The 12,466-nt window shown below is 42.8% G+C and overlaps 1 protein-coding gene across 16 annotated transcripts in view; it reads right to left on the reverse strand.

Moving 5' to 3' along the window:
• Positions 1–12,466, reverse strand: part of SIK3 (SIK family kinase 3) — a 149,388-nt gene that overhangs the window by 55,078 nt on the left and 81,844 nt on the right. For all 16 annotated transcript variants that reach the window (XR_006287085.1, XM_043534194.1, XM_043534197.1 and 13 more), the window contains exon 3: positions 9,235–9,298. Coding sequence is in view for 15 of the 16 variants with exons in the window: in XM_043534194.1 (XP_043390129.1) it covers positions 9,235–9,298 (64 nt within the window). In the remaining variant the exon portion in view is untranslated. The remainder of the gene's footprint in view (positions 1–9,234; positions 9,299–12,466) is intronic.

Consider the following 12,466-nt stretch of genomic DNA (forward strand, 5'->3'; position numbering starts at 1 on the left):
TGTCTGCACACATAGCACTGTCTGCTCTTTCAGCACGTACTGCTTCATTAGACTGCACAAATTCCTTTAGACTTAGATGTGAAATTTCACTTCCATGAAGAAAGCCAGAGTGGAGGCCCATCCCTGAGCTTTGCACATAGGCACTGCATTTGCAGACATGCTGCACAGGCTCTAGAAGAATAAAAACAATGAAGCTACAGAATACTTCACATACCACTGAAGGCAACTGTATTCTGAGATTAACCACTGCCAGCTTAGTCTGCAGAACATCTCTTGGACAAGGCAGGTCACAGATGCCTGAACCTTGAACTCTGCGCCCAGCCACCCTTACTCCCAAGTGCATCAGGTCCAGAAGCAGAGGCTCTTGCTGCTGAGTTCCAAGCATTCAATGTTATCCTCAAGTGCGGTCTTCTGACCACAAAGCCATGTGTGACTCCACTCCAGGTTCTTCTCTAAAAGGATCTGCCCTGCAGAGCTCTAATATCAAGAGACCAATCCTGCTGCTGCTGACAGACAGAGACAGGATCAGGCTCCAAGGGAAAAGGCATAAGGCACAGCACTGGTACTCAGCAGATTCCATTCCTGGGTCATCTATCACACAGAGGACATGTGACACTTTAATAAAGTGTGCAGGGTACCTGGAGACCCTGTGATAAAAAGGTCTTAGAGCCTGATCTTCTAGCCAACCCCCTTTCAGTGACTGGCACATCAGGAGTGTCATCTTAATTTGTATAATGGTAGCACCTAAAGCTCAGGGTTCACTTGTGCTAGATGTTGTACACACAGTGAGAGACAGTCTCTGCCCCAAAGAGCTCACAATCTCAACAGACCAGACAGATCCAGGACAAGAGCGGAGACAGAGACACCAAGGTCAAGTGACTCACACAAGGTCACACAGCAGTTTGGTTCCAAGGCCACAAGCCTCCTCACTCCCAATCCAGTATCCTGCCCACTGATCATGCTGCCTCAGACAGTTTTCCCTTAAAAGTACAAAACACCACTACACGGACTCCACCAGTGTGGCACGTATTACTGTTACATCCACTAAAATGCCTTTCAATTAAGATTAGGGGTGGAAATACTCTCCCTCTCCACTTCCTCCCCCGCCGCCCCAGTTTGCTTACTCTATGCATTTAACAGCACCTTGAGTAGTCAGTTTCATCCTTTCCCCTGCATAGCCAGTCCATTTCCTGTTTTGTGTATCAAATCCTCATTGGTATTTGAGAGAGAACCTTTCTAAAGTGATTGCAAACATCACCGCCACTGCAGGAGACTCAGGAACAGGTGGGATCTGAGACTCTTTTTAACTCACCCTTTCAAACCAAAGTGGATAGTATGCATTTAAACACGTGAACATCTCTACTAATATTCTGAAACATGAATGCCCTGCCCTTCCAACTTGCACTCGCTCTCATGGACTTCTTGTTGCATTTCTAGAGAAAAGGCTAGGAATGTTTTTAACTGAGCCAGTTTAGATAGTCTGTGTCTGAGACTCCAAGCAACACAGAAATCCGGTAGTTCTAAAAGCCACGTTCTCCCTCAAGAACTGCAGGTCTATCAGCACTCAAGCACAGGGATTCCTTCAGAACTGTGAGCCTTTGGGCAATGTGCCAGGCGCAGCTACGTAAGCCATGCCTCAATAGCTCCCTTCTTCTGGGAGCTCCTTCAGCACCTTGGTTACCTTGAGTGAAGACAGGCTCCCTTTCCTGCCCTTTTGCTTTTGAGGGCATTCCACTCTCTGCCTGGAAGGGGACTGGGTTTTCTGCATTTTCATAGCCAGCACGCTCAAGACATTCTGTGTTAGTGGCTGATACAAGAAACACCCTCTTGATTGTACTACAAGAGCTGCTAACTCAGGTGTATTTAAGTTCCTTCCATTTCCCAGGACATTCCACGGACTTTCAGTCAATATGCAAGAAAATGCTTTGATGACATTTTTAGCCTAACTGCAGGAATGAGCATCTTGGATTATTGGCACTAAAGAGGTGAACCAAGTTAGGACGGTTTTCTGCACAGCAGAACATGCTCTAAGTGAAGTATATTAATGTATAAAATTATATTGTCAAGCAGTGCTTGTTAGAGTAACTGTCACTGGTTACGGTGCCCCTCAATGGGATTTTACAAAGCAGACTGAATAATTCTAGAGTATAATGAGGGGCATTCTGAATCAGAGCAAAAAAGAGAAGCAGAGGCAATCTAGATGCCAAATTATGTTTTATGTGAAATCCATTGGGGTACAGTACAAATCAACAAAGTGGGGAATAGTCACCAGTAAATCAGAGTTAGTTGTTTTAGCAGGAGCTACTATTTAGGTTTATCATAAACTACTGTAAATTATTACTGTTATCTCCTGTATCATAGAATATCAGGGTTGGAAGGGACCTCAGGAGGTCATCTAGTCCAACCCCCTGTTCAAAGCAGAACCAATCCCCAACTAAATCATCCCAGCCAGGGCTTTATATACTAACTACTGTCATCTTAATTCAACTCACTTTGTAGTTATAAATTTATATTTATGAAATAACAGAATTTTGAATGAGAAGATACAATGCATTAGAACATAAACCCCCGAGTTATATGCTCCCTATTCAGTTTCTCAGTTTTCAGCCTCTGTAAGCCCAGAGTTTGGAGGACAAATTCTTAGGTTGTTTAGTTATAGCTTGAGCAATTGTCTGGTGCAATTTTTATTTACTGTTGTGAGTTCCAGCTTAAATAAAGACATGTATACTTTGATCCAACATGTTGGCTTCTTGACTCAACATTTATCCTTCATGCCTTTCTGTCTTATAGTCCACCCCCCACCTCCTGACAAATTTCTGTATTCCTGTCGCTTCACCTTGTATGCCTTACGATACCATCTGGGCATTGTGTTTTACAATCCTTACGGTTTTCTTAATTCTGCTACAGCACACTTCCTCCTTATTTCTTGTCCGTTTCTCTTTCATTACAGAATATCTTTTATTATAGCTTATTTCCTTCATATTTCATTCTTGCTTTATCTTTCTCACCGTTTTCTGTTTTTCTAAAAATTTCTTAGTTAACTGAAGAGTCTCTAAGTAATTTTCCTTCTCATTTAACTGCACTGTTCTTCCTTTCTGTGTTCCTCTTTTCTCCGAATAGCACTGTCTTCTCTCCTTCTGGGTACTGTCCCTACTATTTCTACTATCTGTCTTTCCTGTCCCTTCTGAACTGGACTTTCTCCCTTTCAGCTCTGTTCCTGGCATCCCAGTGACCCAATTCAGCCCCACTGTCCCTATCCTCTGGCTCCCCACTTCCTGCACCCCTTCTTTTCTGATGCCAGTTACTGACTCACTGGCTACTGGCCTCTCTCCCCCAACTCTAGGAAGCCTTCCTCCAGCTGTTTCCACTACTGTGCTGCCTGTTTGGAGCTGCGCTGGGGTAGGGAACAGGAAGGCACTCTGCCACGGATTTCTTTTTTTCCCCAAAAAACAGCCCTGGGCTCAAGTTCACCCCAGTTCCACTGCCCAGAAACCCTTGGAGTTCTCCAGGCAGACCTTGAACCCACCCAGAGCAGCTGGCTCCCTTTTCTAAAAAGAGAGAAACAATTTGAGGCTGCTTCTGAGCAGCCAACTTGTGCTGCTCCATTACACATTTGGCCCAACAGCCTCCAGTACCAGTGGGACATTCACTAGCACGTGTGAGCTTACTGATGATGCTCAGAACCCTTCTGGGATGGCCTGGGTTGCTGTTCTGTGTGCCAACTGCAGGCTCATTCCATGGAGGAAGCAGCTTGCATCACTCAGCAGCTACCTCTGGATGGGTTGATGGGCACAGACAGGCTCTGAACGGTCAGTGGTTCACCCAGGAGAACTGTAGCTCATACATTACCGCCCTCCCCATACACAGCAGTTCTCCTCCCCCCCATGGTTATCAGTCCCTTATCCATTGTGCGCTCTCTCCCAGGGTAAATGAGCATCCTTCCCCTGGCCAAGGCATCTCTGCATTCCAGTGCTTATTAGACAATAACCCATTCTCCTTCAATCACTGCCCTAGAGTTTCCATTTTTTTCCACTAATTCCATATTTTTTCAAGTCTCCTTCATTTCCTATATGATTTCTCAACACACAGTATTCAATTTGTCATAATGACCAATTAGAAACAAAACATCCTCAGATAGATGTAGCTAATTCCAGCCATGTGAGCACTCTGAAGGAGTGTAATAAACTGGATAAAAAAAACCTTTTAGGAAAACAGATCAGTTGCAAAAATGTTTTTCACAGAAAAACAGAGTAAATATCAGTCACTGAGATAAATCCTATTAATCAGAACACAAGCTTGTAACTGGAAAAGTCAGACAGTCCCAAAGTATTCCGCCATATCATCCACCTATCTTACATCAACAAATAAGATGACCATGGATAAGGGCACAGGACCTGGGGGGTTGGGTTTTAGCCCTGGTTCTGCCGATGACATGCTCAGAACCTGGGAAAGTCACTTCTCTCTGTGTGCCTCAGTTTCTGTTTGTAGAGTGGGGATACTGATATTTCACCAGCTTTAGAAAGTGCTGTGGAGATCTGCTGATGGCAAGCCCCACGTAAGAGCTAGGTATTATTAATGGTAAATATCTGAAGAAAAGAATCTTGTGAGTTATTTTAAGCTAATCTCTTAACTTCATTTTTGTAATTGAGGGTTGCAGAGTATTTCTTTTGGTTAATATTAACGAGTAAATAACTGAAACACGTGTTTAGCCTATTTTCTGTTTGACCTCTCAGGTAAAGGAATGCTGTCAAGACTGGTGGAACAAAACCGTGACCTACCTTTAAGAGATACATGTATTTGTTCACACTGTCAAACTGCCACCTTATGTGCATACGGAACGTGTACGGGGCACAAAACACAATGATGTGCTTTGCAGTGCTTTGACCCTACAACAAACCACAAGCAGCTCTCCATCATTCCCACTCACTGTTGTGCCTGGCTGGTTTCATTTTGAAACGAATGATCACATCAATCTCAGCTGAATTAAAGACCTCGTTTACATGTGGGCCATTTGGAGGGCTTCTCAGAACAGACTGAGCCTGTCTAATGAAAGCTCAAGTTGACAAGTACAGCAGCTCTGGCTGGGGCTAGCCAGGACTATAGTTCAGAAGAGCTAATAAAGGACAAAAAAAGCTAAGCTTTGACTTTCTTGAATACTGACGCCCTTTCGAGCCATACCCATTTACAGAACTTATTTCCCCTTTTCCAGCTCAAGAATTGCATCCTATGCTCACTTTGTGTAAAATGTTACATTTTGGAAAACTTCTCAAAATCTATATACAGACTTCAAAAATCACTTCAAGTCACTTTACATACAGAAAAGCCTCCAGTATGCAGACATGTATAATGCAATACCTCACATATTATGCAACAGAAATGATCCTTATATAGAGCAAGATTTCTCTTTCTTGAAATTTTCTGAATACAGAACATTACGCCCCCTTATTTGGGGGTTCAGTGCAATGGTTTCACTTTAAAACTTAGCTTGCATGGCCACAGATACTCAGAAAGCATCAAACAAGCAATCAAAAATCTCACAACATGGACATTTAGCACAGAGGGGGTCTCCTTGGTGTTGCATAACAGTAGATGTGATTCTTGATGAGGCTGTTCCACCAATGAACCCTGTACCCTGCTGTGATTTTTGCCATGTTATGTGCATGGAAAAATATTCTACTCATACAGCTGTAGGAAGGAAGCGTAGCTCTTGAGATCATGTTAGGACTGCAAGCATGCAGCCTATTCCAAGCCTGCTTACCCACATATTTTGGCTGGATTGCCAACGGAAATTAAAAGTCACTTTAAACACTGAATAAGTGAAACCTTTCCCCTTCTCCAAAAACACCTTAGTCTTTACACAGTAGCTTCACTGTAAACGAATAGCAGGGAGTTATCACTATCGCTGTTGTGAGAAGGAAGACTCCTCCAAAGACGTTCATGACTCCAAAAACGGCAGATACTTGAATGAAAGGAAACCTGGTAAGCAAATTTTGCCTACAAAAAGTTCTGTTTTACACCTTCTGATTTCCAGCCTCAGAATGACCCAAAACACAGAGCATAAAGGGATTTGAAGGCAGCCCACAGTACACAGACTATTTCTCTTGACAAAATGAAGATGCAAGATCCTCTTCAGTGTTGTAAATGCTAATGATTGCAAGGAAAGATTATTTTCCAAATGGGCTTCTGTTTGGTGTCCCCCCTCCACACAATAAATTGCTTCTCATGTTAGAACAAAATGTCTCACTGGCTACTTAGGAAACTTTGCTGGGATTCACTCTCTTAGATATAAAGTTGGGAGTTAATGGATCTTGTGTGAAGTTTGAAAACTGCCAGAACCTACTAGATAGAGGCAGAAATTGACATTTACCGTCTAGTACATAACTGACTACTGAATTCATCTGCTCACAGCCACAAGTGAGGATATAGTACGGGGCAATGTATTGTAAATTAGATTCTAATTATCTGAATTTACTACAGCATGAAATATTTTAGAAAACAATTAGATTTTCGCTTTCTATTTACTTACAGGGCTATTTTTGTAGCCAACAGAATTCTTCCAAGTCTGCATATGAGCTTGCTAGTACGTACACAGTTCTGGATAAGAGGGAAATACTTGGATTATATCTGCCAAATTCAACAGGAGGAAGGGAATAAAGAGATATTTTACCTCTTTGCAGTGATCCACAGAAAAGCAAAGCCTCCCACTGTGTGCACGTGAAGCACACACACAATACTGCTACTTTGCTGTCATTAGCACTCCTACAAAGAGTAAGCTGAACTTCACAAGTTTGCAGAATTATGGGGCATCCGACACTCCTTAATTAATGGCAACTTACATTTTGAGTAGGAGTTCTCAACCAGTTTTTGAATCATGCCCCCACCTTTGTGTTTTTTTTTTTTTAAACTTGGAGTCTGCCACCCACCTTAATAATAGTCAAGTATCAGAGGGGTCGCCGTGTTAGTCGGGATCTGTAAAAGCGGCAAAGTGTCCTGTGGCACCTTATAGACTAACAGACGTATTGGAGCATAAGCTTTCGTGGGTGAATCCAATACGTCTGTTAGGTTAGTCAAGGTGCCACAGGACTCTTTGCCGCTTAATAATAGTGAGAAGGATACTGCCACCTAGCGCTGCTAACGCGTTTCTACACCAGAGACCAGGCAGGTTGCCTAAATCAAAATGTAAGTCAAGTGGTACTATAAAAACACCCCAAATCTGTCACTCAGAGTCTCAACGCCACTCACACAAGTTTGGCCCGGCCACCTGTCCATCATGAATTAGAAGACTCGCTGTGCCCCCCACCCCCAATTTGAAAATTGCTGCATTGGAGAGATAACAGAAGGCTCAGCCGGACAAAGTTAGGTTTTCAGACAATCTATACTTGTTGATTATCAGTTATAACTTGTTCCCTACTTAAGTTGCCCCTTCTTTGGCGAAGCAGGAATCAAAGGAGCAGTGGAGTATAATGGGAGAAGTAATGGATGTAGTTTCTTCCATTATTACTGAGTCATTAGCTATTAATTACAAAGGCATTTAGAAAAATGTCACGATGTTAGACTTTTTATTTTATTTATTTTTAAAGGCGCTTTTTAGGTTACCAGGACTGTTACCAGTTATTTATCGTTCAAGTCTCTGGTTATGTACCCACAGATTTTTGGTTTGCTTTCTCTAAAGGAGGTAGTATTGTCTAGACTAGCAGTTAGAGCAGGGGACCATGCACAGACCAGAGTACTGTCTCAGTCAACATCCCAAGGCCACACAGTGATTTATTCAAGATCTCTGTGCCTCAGCTTCCTCGGCTGTAGGCAGCAAGTAATACTTGCCTACATCCCAAGAGTCCCACAAGGACTTTGAGATCCTTGGATAACAAGTACTATAGAAGTGCCAAGTATTGCTTTACTTGCTGCTGAAACATCTGCCTTCCCTCTCCGACATGTACCAGAATAGCAAGGAAGCTGTTCAGACAGCAGCTATTGCTTACCACACATTATAGCCCTTCCACATACGACAGGAGTTCAAATAAAAGCATTTTCCTGGGATCCAGGTAAAAGGAACAACATTCAGGATAAAATGGGAAAGAATTGTATAGCATTTAGCAGATTTCAGCCCCCAGGAGGTGCTTTTATGCTGGCGTAACTAGGACTTGAACTTTTCAGATGAAGTTTGTAATTTTGCCACAATGAATTTGCTATGAATTGGTGAATCCCTGCTTCATAAAGAGCTTTGTCCTTTGTTACACAGCAACATCTCCTCCAGCAAAGTCAGAGCCTTTTCTTATCTTATGGCAAACATGAACGTTGACGTTAAAGGAGATAGAATAACCTCAGTATTGACTGAACAGGAACAAGTCAGTGAAGGCTAAATAAAGAGAACTCTTTGGCTTTAGCAGACGTGTCTCTAGATTTCACTCCACACCGAGATGAGAACAATGTTACCTAGAACTGGGTTTAAACAAAGTTATTAGTGTGATTTTCGGACCTGTTTTCCTGACCAAACTGAACAAGGATTTTTTCTGAGACTCATGCTAGCTAAACTGCTACAGACCAACCTTGCAAAATACTGACTCAGTTACCCGGGGCAAAGAACTTTGACATGTGAGTAAAATACCATCAGGTGTTTCATTAGTCATCATTGTAAAAAACAATTTTGTGATTCTAAGACAGTTATATAATATGGTTTTCAGACAAACACTAGTCAAGAAAACAACTAGAACTTTGTTAGCAAAAAACGGAGTTTTAAAATGGACGCTTCTAGGCTCTAGATTGCAGGGCTAACAGGTCATAAAAATATGAGAAATCTCAGAAATCATATGATTTGAAGTATAAAAGACTGCAGAGCTGCAAGACAGCCTGTCAGCTTAGACGTCACTAACATCAAACACCAAAATCACAGCTGCAGCCAAGAATCTCACATGACAGCTTGCCAGGAAGTGACGTTTTTAGCACCTCTTTAAAAGGCACTTCTGAAACCACTATGCAATACCTTTAATCCCAAGTGTCAGCATGCAGCTGAAGAAAAACGGAACTGCCTCTGTAAGAATGAACCCCTCCCACCCCCCGAGAAAACATGGAGATGATGCATGGCTTTTTTTTCCTGTAAGTTAAATGATTTTATTATTTATTCCTTTGTCAATGGAAGTTTCCAGGGCTGAAGGACAGATAGGAGGCAGCTATTTTCAGCTTACTGTAGTTGACCAAGTATAATATCAGATTAAAGAATGCAATAAACGTACTTACCAAATATTTCCCCTCCGCTAGCATATTCTGTCACCAGATAAATCATCCTCTCCGTCTCCATAACCTGGACAAACAAGGATACAAAGTGACAGCTAAAGAGACTGGCCAGTGCAAAAGGAAATGAAGCTAATTGGAATTTTCTTTTGTTACTTGTAACTTTGACACAAACTGCTTTCAGCAAATTAAAAAAAAAGTGGATTGCAATGCTTTAGAGAGCAATGGCAGGGGTGGGGAGGGGAAAAATAAGAATGATTATTAAAGGGACTATTTTAAACACTACTTAAATCCTTCTGCATCCCACCCACAAAATACTCAGTTGCTAGTCTCCACTTGTTTCAAGAACCTCAGAGACTTCTCTGGGCTGCCAAGACTGAAAAGTTTACCTTAGGTATTAATCATTCATCACTCTGAAACACTCAAATAACTAGGAATACTTTTTTCTAAAGGAAGGACTACCTCCAGAATTAGTAAGTGACTTTCAAATGACTCAAGATCTATCCATCATAAAAGTGACTGGCTCAAGCGCTTTGCTCTAGGGAACCTTCACATTTAAGCGAGAAGACAATGCCAATCCTCATACAAGCCTTCCAGGGCTCTGGGTGCACACGGAGCTCTCCAACAAATGAACGCCAGTTACAGTATCAAGACTGGTTCTCCCGTTTTCAGCAAGTCAATTAAAATGCCAAAATTAGTCCCCAGGAAAGGTCAGATAGTTCCACTAGAAAGCTGACTTGCTCTAGTAGCCATAGAATAGATGACCAGGTCACGGAAAGTTTCTCTTTGGCCCTACCATGGTAACATCACCCCGGCCGACGGGAGCTGGCAGAGGTAGCTGCCCTGGTGATACCAGACTATGGCAAAACAAGCCGAGGTGCGGGAAGGGATTTCAGTTTCATTAAGAGGCATGGCCCAAAATAATATGTTTTAAACAGGCCAATTTCCTGACCTCTATCGACACTAAGAGCATTAATACTAAGAGAAGATTCCAAATCTAAATGTTCTTTTAGCTATTCATGCTCAGGGCTCAAAACACTCACCTACCTGAACATGGAGTAGGCAGAGCAGGGACACAGAGCCGAGGGCCTAGAGCTCCATGTTCCTTCTCATGAGGGAAGGGGCAAGCCTGGGTGCAGATGGGCATAGGGGCAGTGATCTTCTCAGAGGAGAGATGTGTAGAAGAAGAGGACAAAGCAGCCTTGAGCCACTACTGCTATTTTAGGCCAGGGGAAGGAAAGCCAGGGAGGAAAGTGGCTGGAGCAGTTGCTTTTTTGCTCAGGATGGAGGACGAGGGTCAGAGAGTGAGGCAGCCCAAGTGCCACTACTCGTTTAAGGGGAGGGAACGGATCTTCTAGCAGCAAGCTTTGAAGTGTGCCCACGAGTGCGTATGTGTCGGTGAGTCCACATGGGTAAGCTGGTGGATGTCGGTAAAGGCAAGCGATTGAGGGGATACATTAAAAAAATTATCAAGTAATTCTCTGTTCTTATTTCCCTCTCCTTCCTTCCACTTCCCCAGAAATCCAAGAGGATTTCAGTATTAATGCATTTGCACAAAACAGAGAGGGAGATCTCCAGGGAAGTGGAAGGAAGGAGAGGGAAATAAGGATGTGAAGGGAAAGAGGGAGCATTACACTCAAAGCATTGTAGCAAGATCCAAGGGTGGGATTTTCAAAAGCATTTGACTGATTTAGGAGTACAAATCCTATCGACTTCCCATGGACCTGTACTCCTAAGTCATGGTCGTACTTGTGAACCCCCTTCTCCTAGGATTGATAAGAAAGCATGGAGAGACGCCCAACTGGAACAGTTGGCCTAAGAAAGATCAGAGACACAAAGCTACCTTTCAAATGTTTATTAAACAGGAAGTTGGCTGGCAACACACGATGATATGCAATACATTGATCTGTTACTATTGTAAATTGCAAAGCACTGGCTTTGGCAACAGTAGCTTTTATGGGCACGGCAGCACACCTTTTCACCATGGCTTCAAGGACTAGTCCTTGGGCAAGCTGGTCTCTGGAAAATTTTCCAAGCCTCAATTATGCTATTAATTTTACACATTGCTTGAAACTTGAACAAAAATTAAGGAAGTCAGTTTCATTTTCCAGTTCTCAATGCTGAAACAGTTGGACTGCAAACCCTTCAGGTGAGCTTGGTTTAACATCCATGTTTCTGCAGGATTTTTAAAGTCATGAAAACATTTTGATTGGGTTTAACTTTTCCACGAAGTCTAAATAGTCAGCCACATTTGGGATGACAGTTCCTCTCATGGTGTGAGAGACACTAAGCACTTCGGCTCCTGTTAAGAGTTTGGGCTTGAAACATGCAGCCTTCAGATTAAAAAAAAAGATGCCTACTCTGGACAATTGCAGCTCTTTAACCAGCAGGTTTTGTTTCTTTTCCCAGAAAAGCTAATAAATGAGTGTAGCAGAGAAAAGCCCTTAGATTCAGAATGTGCTATCCAACTTCACTCAATTGTCATGTGATGTGGTTTACAGTTACCACTTAACAGTTATTCCACATGTGTGCAAACGAAACATATGGGTGTTTTTTACATCTTCCTGTTTCCAGGCAAACCTGGTCTCTTACATTTTTTCAGATAAGGGAGTCACCTTCTCCTCTTGCATTTATTGGCTTTGAGCATTACAAACCTAAAGAAATGTGCCAGTCAGATCTTTCGTGAACGGCTGGGGAGGAAAGGCTTTAATGACAAGAGGGCTTTGATTTCAGGTTTAGCAGGTGTTTTATAACAACCATGCACCATTTCAAAAATCAGAATAAAACTTCTGTGGAAAAAGCACCCCTTAGAACAGCCAGCTGAAAAACACCACACAGAGGATGCTCTGTTCTCACCCTGGCGGAGCGGAGACATGGTTGCCATCTCTTGGAGTATTCTGCCTGGGGCTTTATATTGCATAAAATAGGTTGACAAGAGCTTTTGACTCAAACAAGTGTTACAGACTCCAGCTCTTCCAGAGACAAAACTGCCTGTGCACTGTCACCCTGCACAATTCTTCCAACGGCTGTCACAGGCAGCTCTCACCTGGCTCTTTGGCCCAGGTACCAAGTCATTAACCTTTTTCACCCAAGATTCTCAATTTTATTTCCTCTGAGTCTCAATAGCCACCGACTGCAGTGAGACATGAACTAGAAGCAGCTCTGCCTCAACCAGCCAGCAGCTGTTTCTAGGGGAGGGCAGTCCCTACCGATGCACATGGTGTCCTCTCTTCTTGGC

The sequence above is a fragment of the Chelonia mydas genome, chromosome 22 (genome assembly GCF_015237465.2).
Source record: "Chelonia mydas isolate rCheMyd1 chromosome 22, rCheMyd1.pri.v2, whole genome shotgun sequence".
Classification (NCBI taxonomy): Eukaryota; Metazoa; Chordata; order Testudines; family Cheloniidae; genus Chelonia; species Chelonia mydas.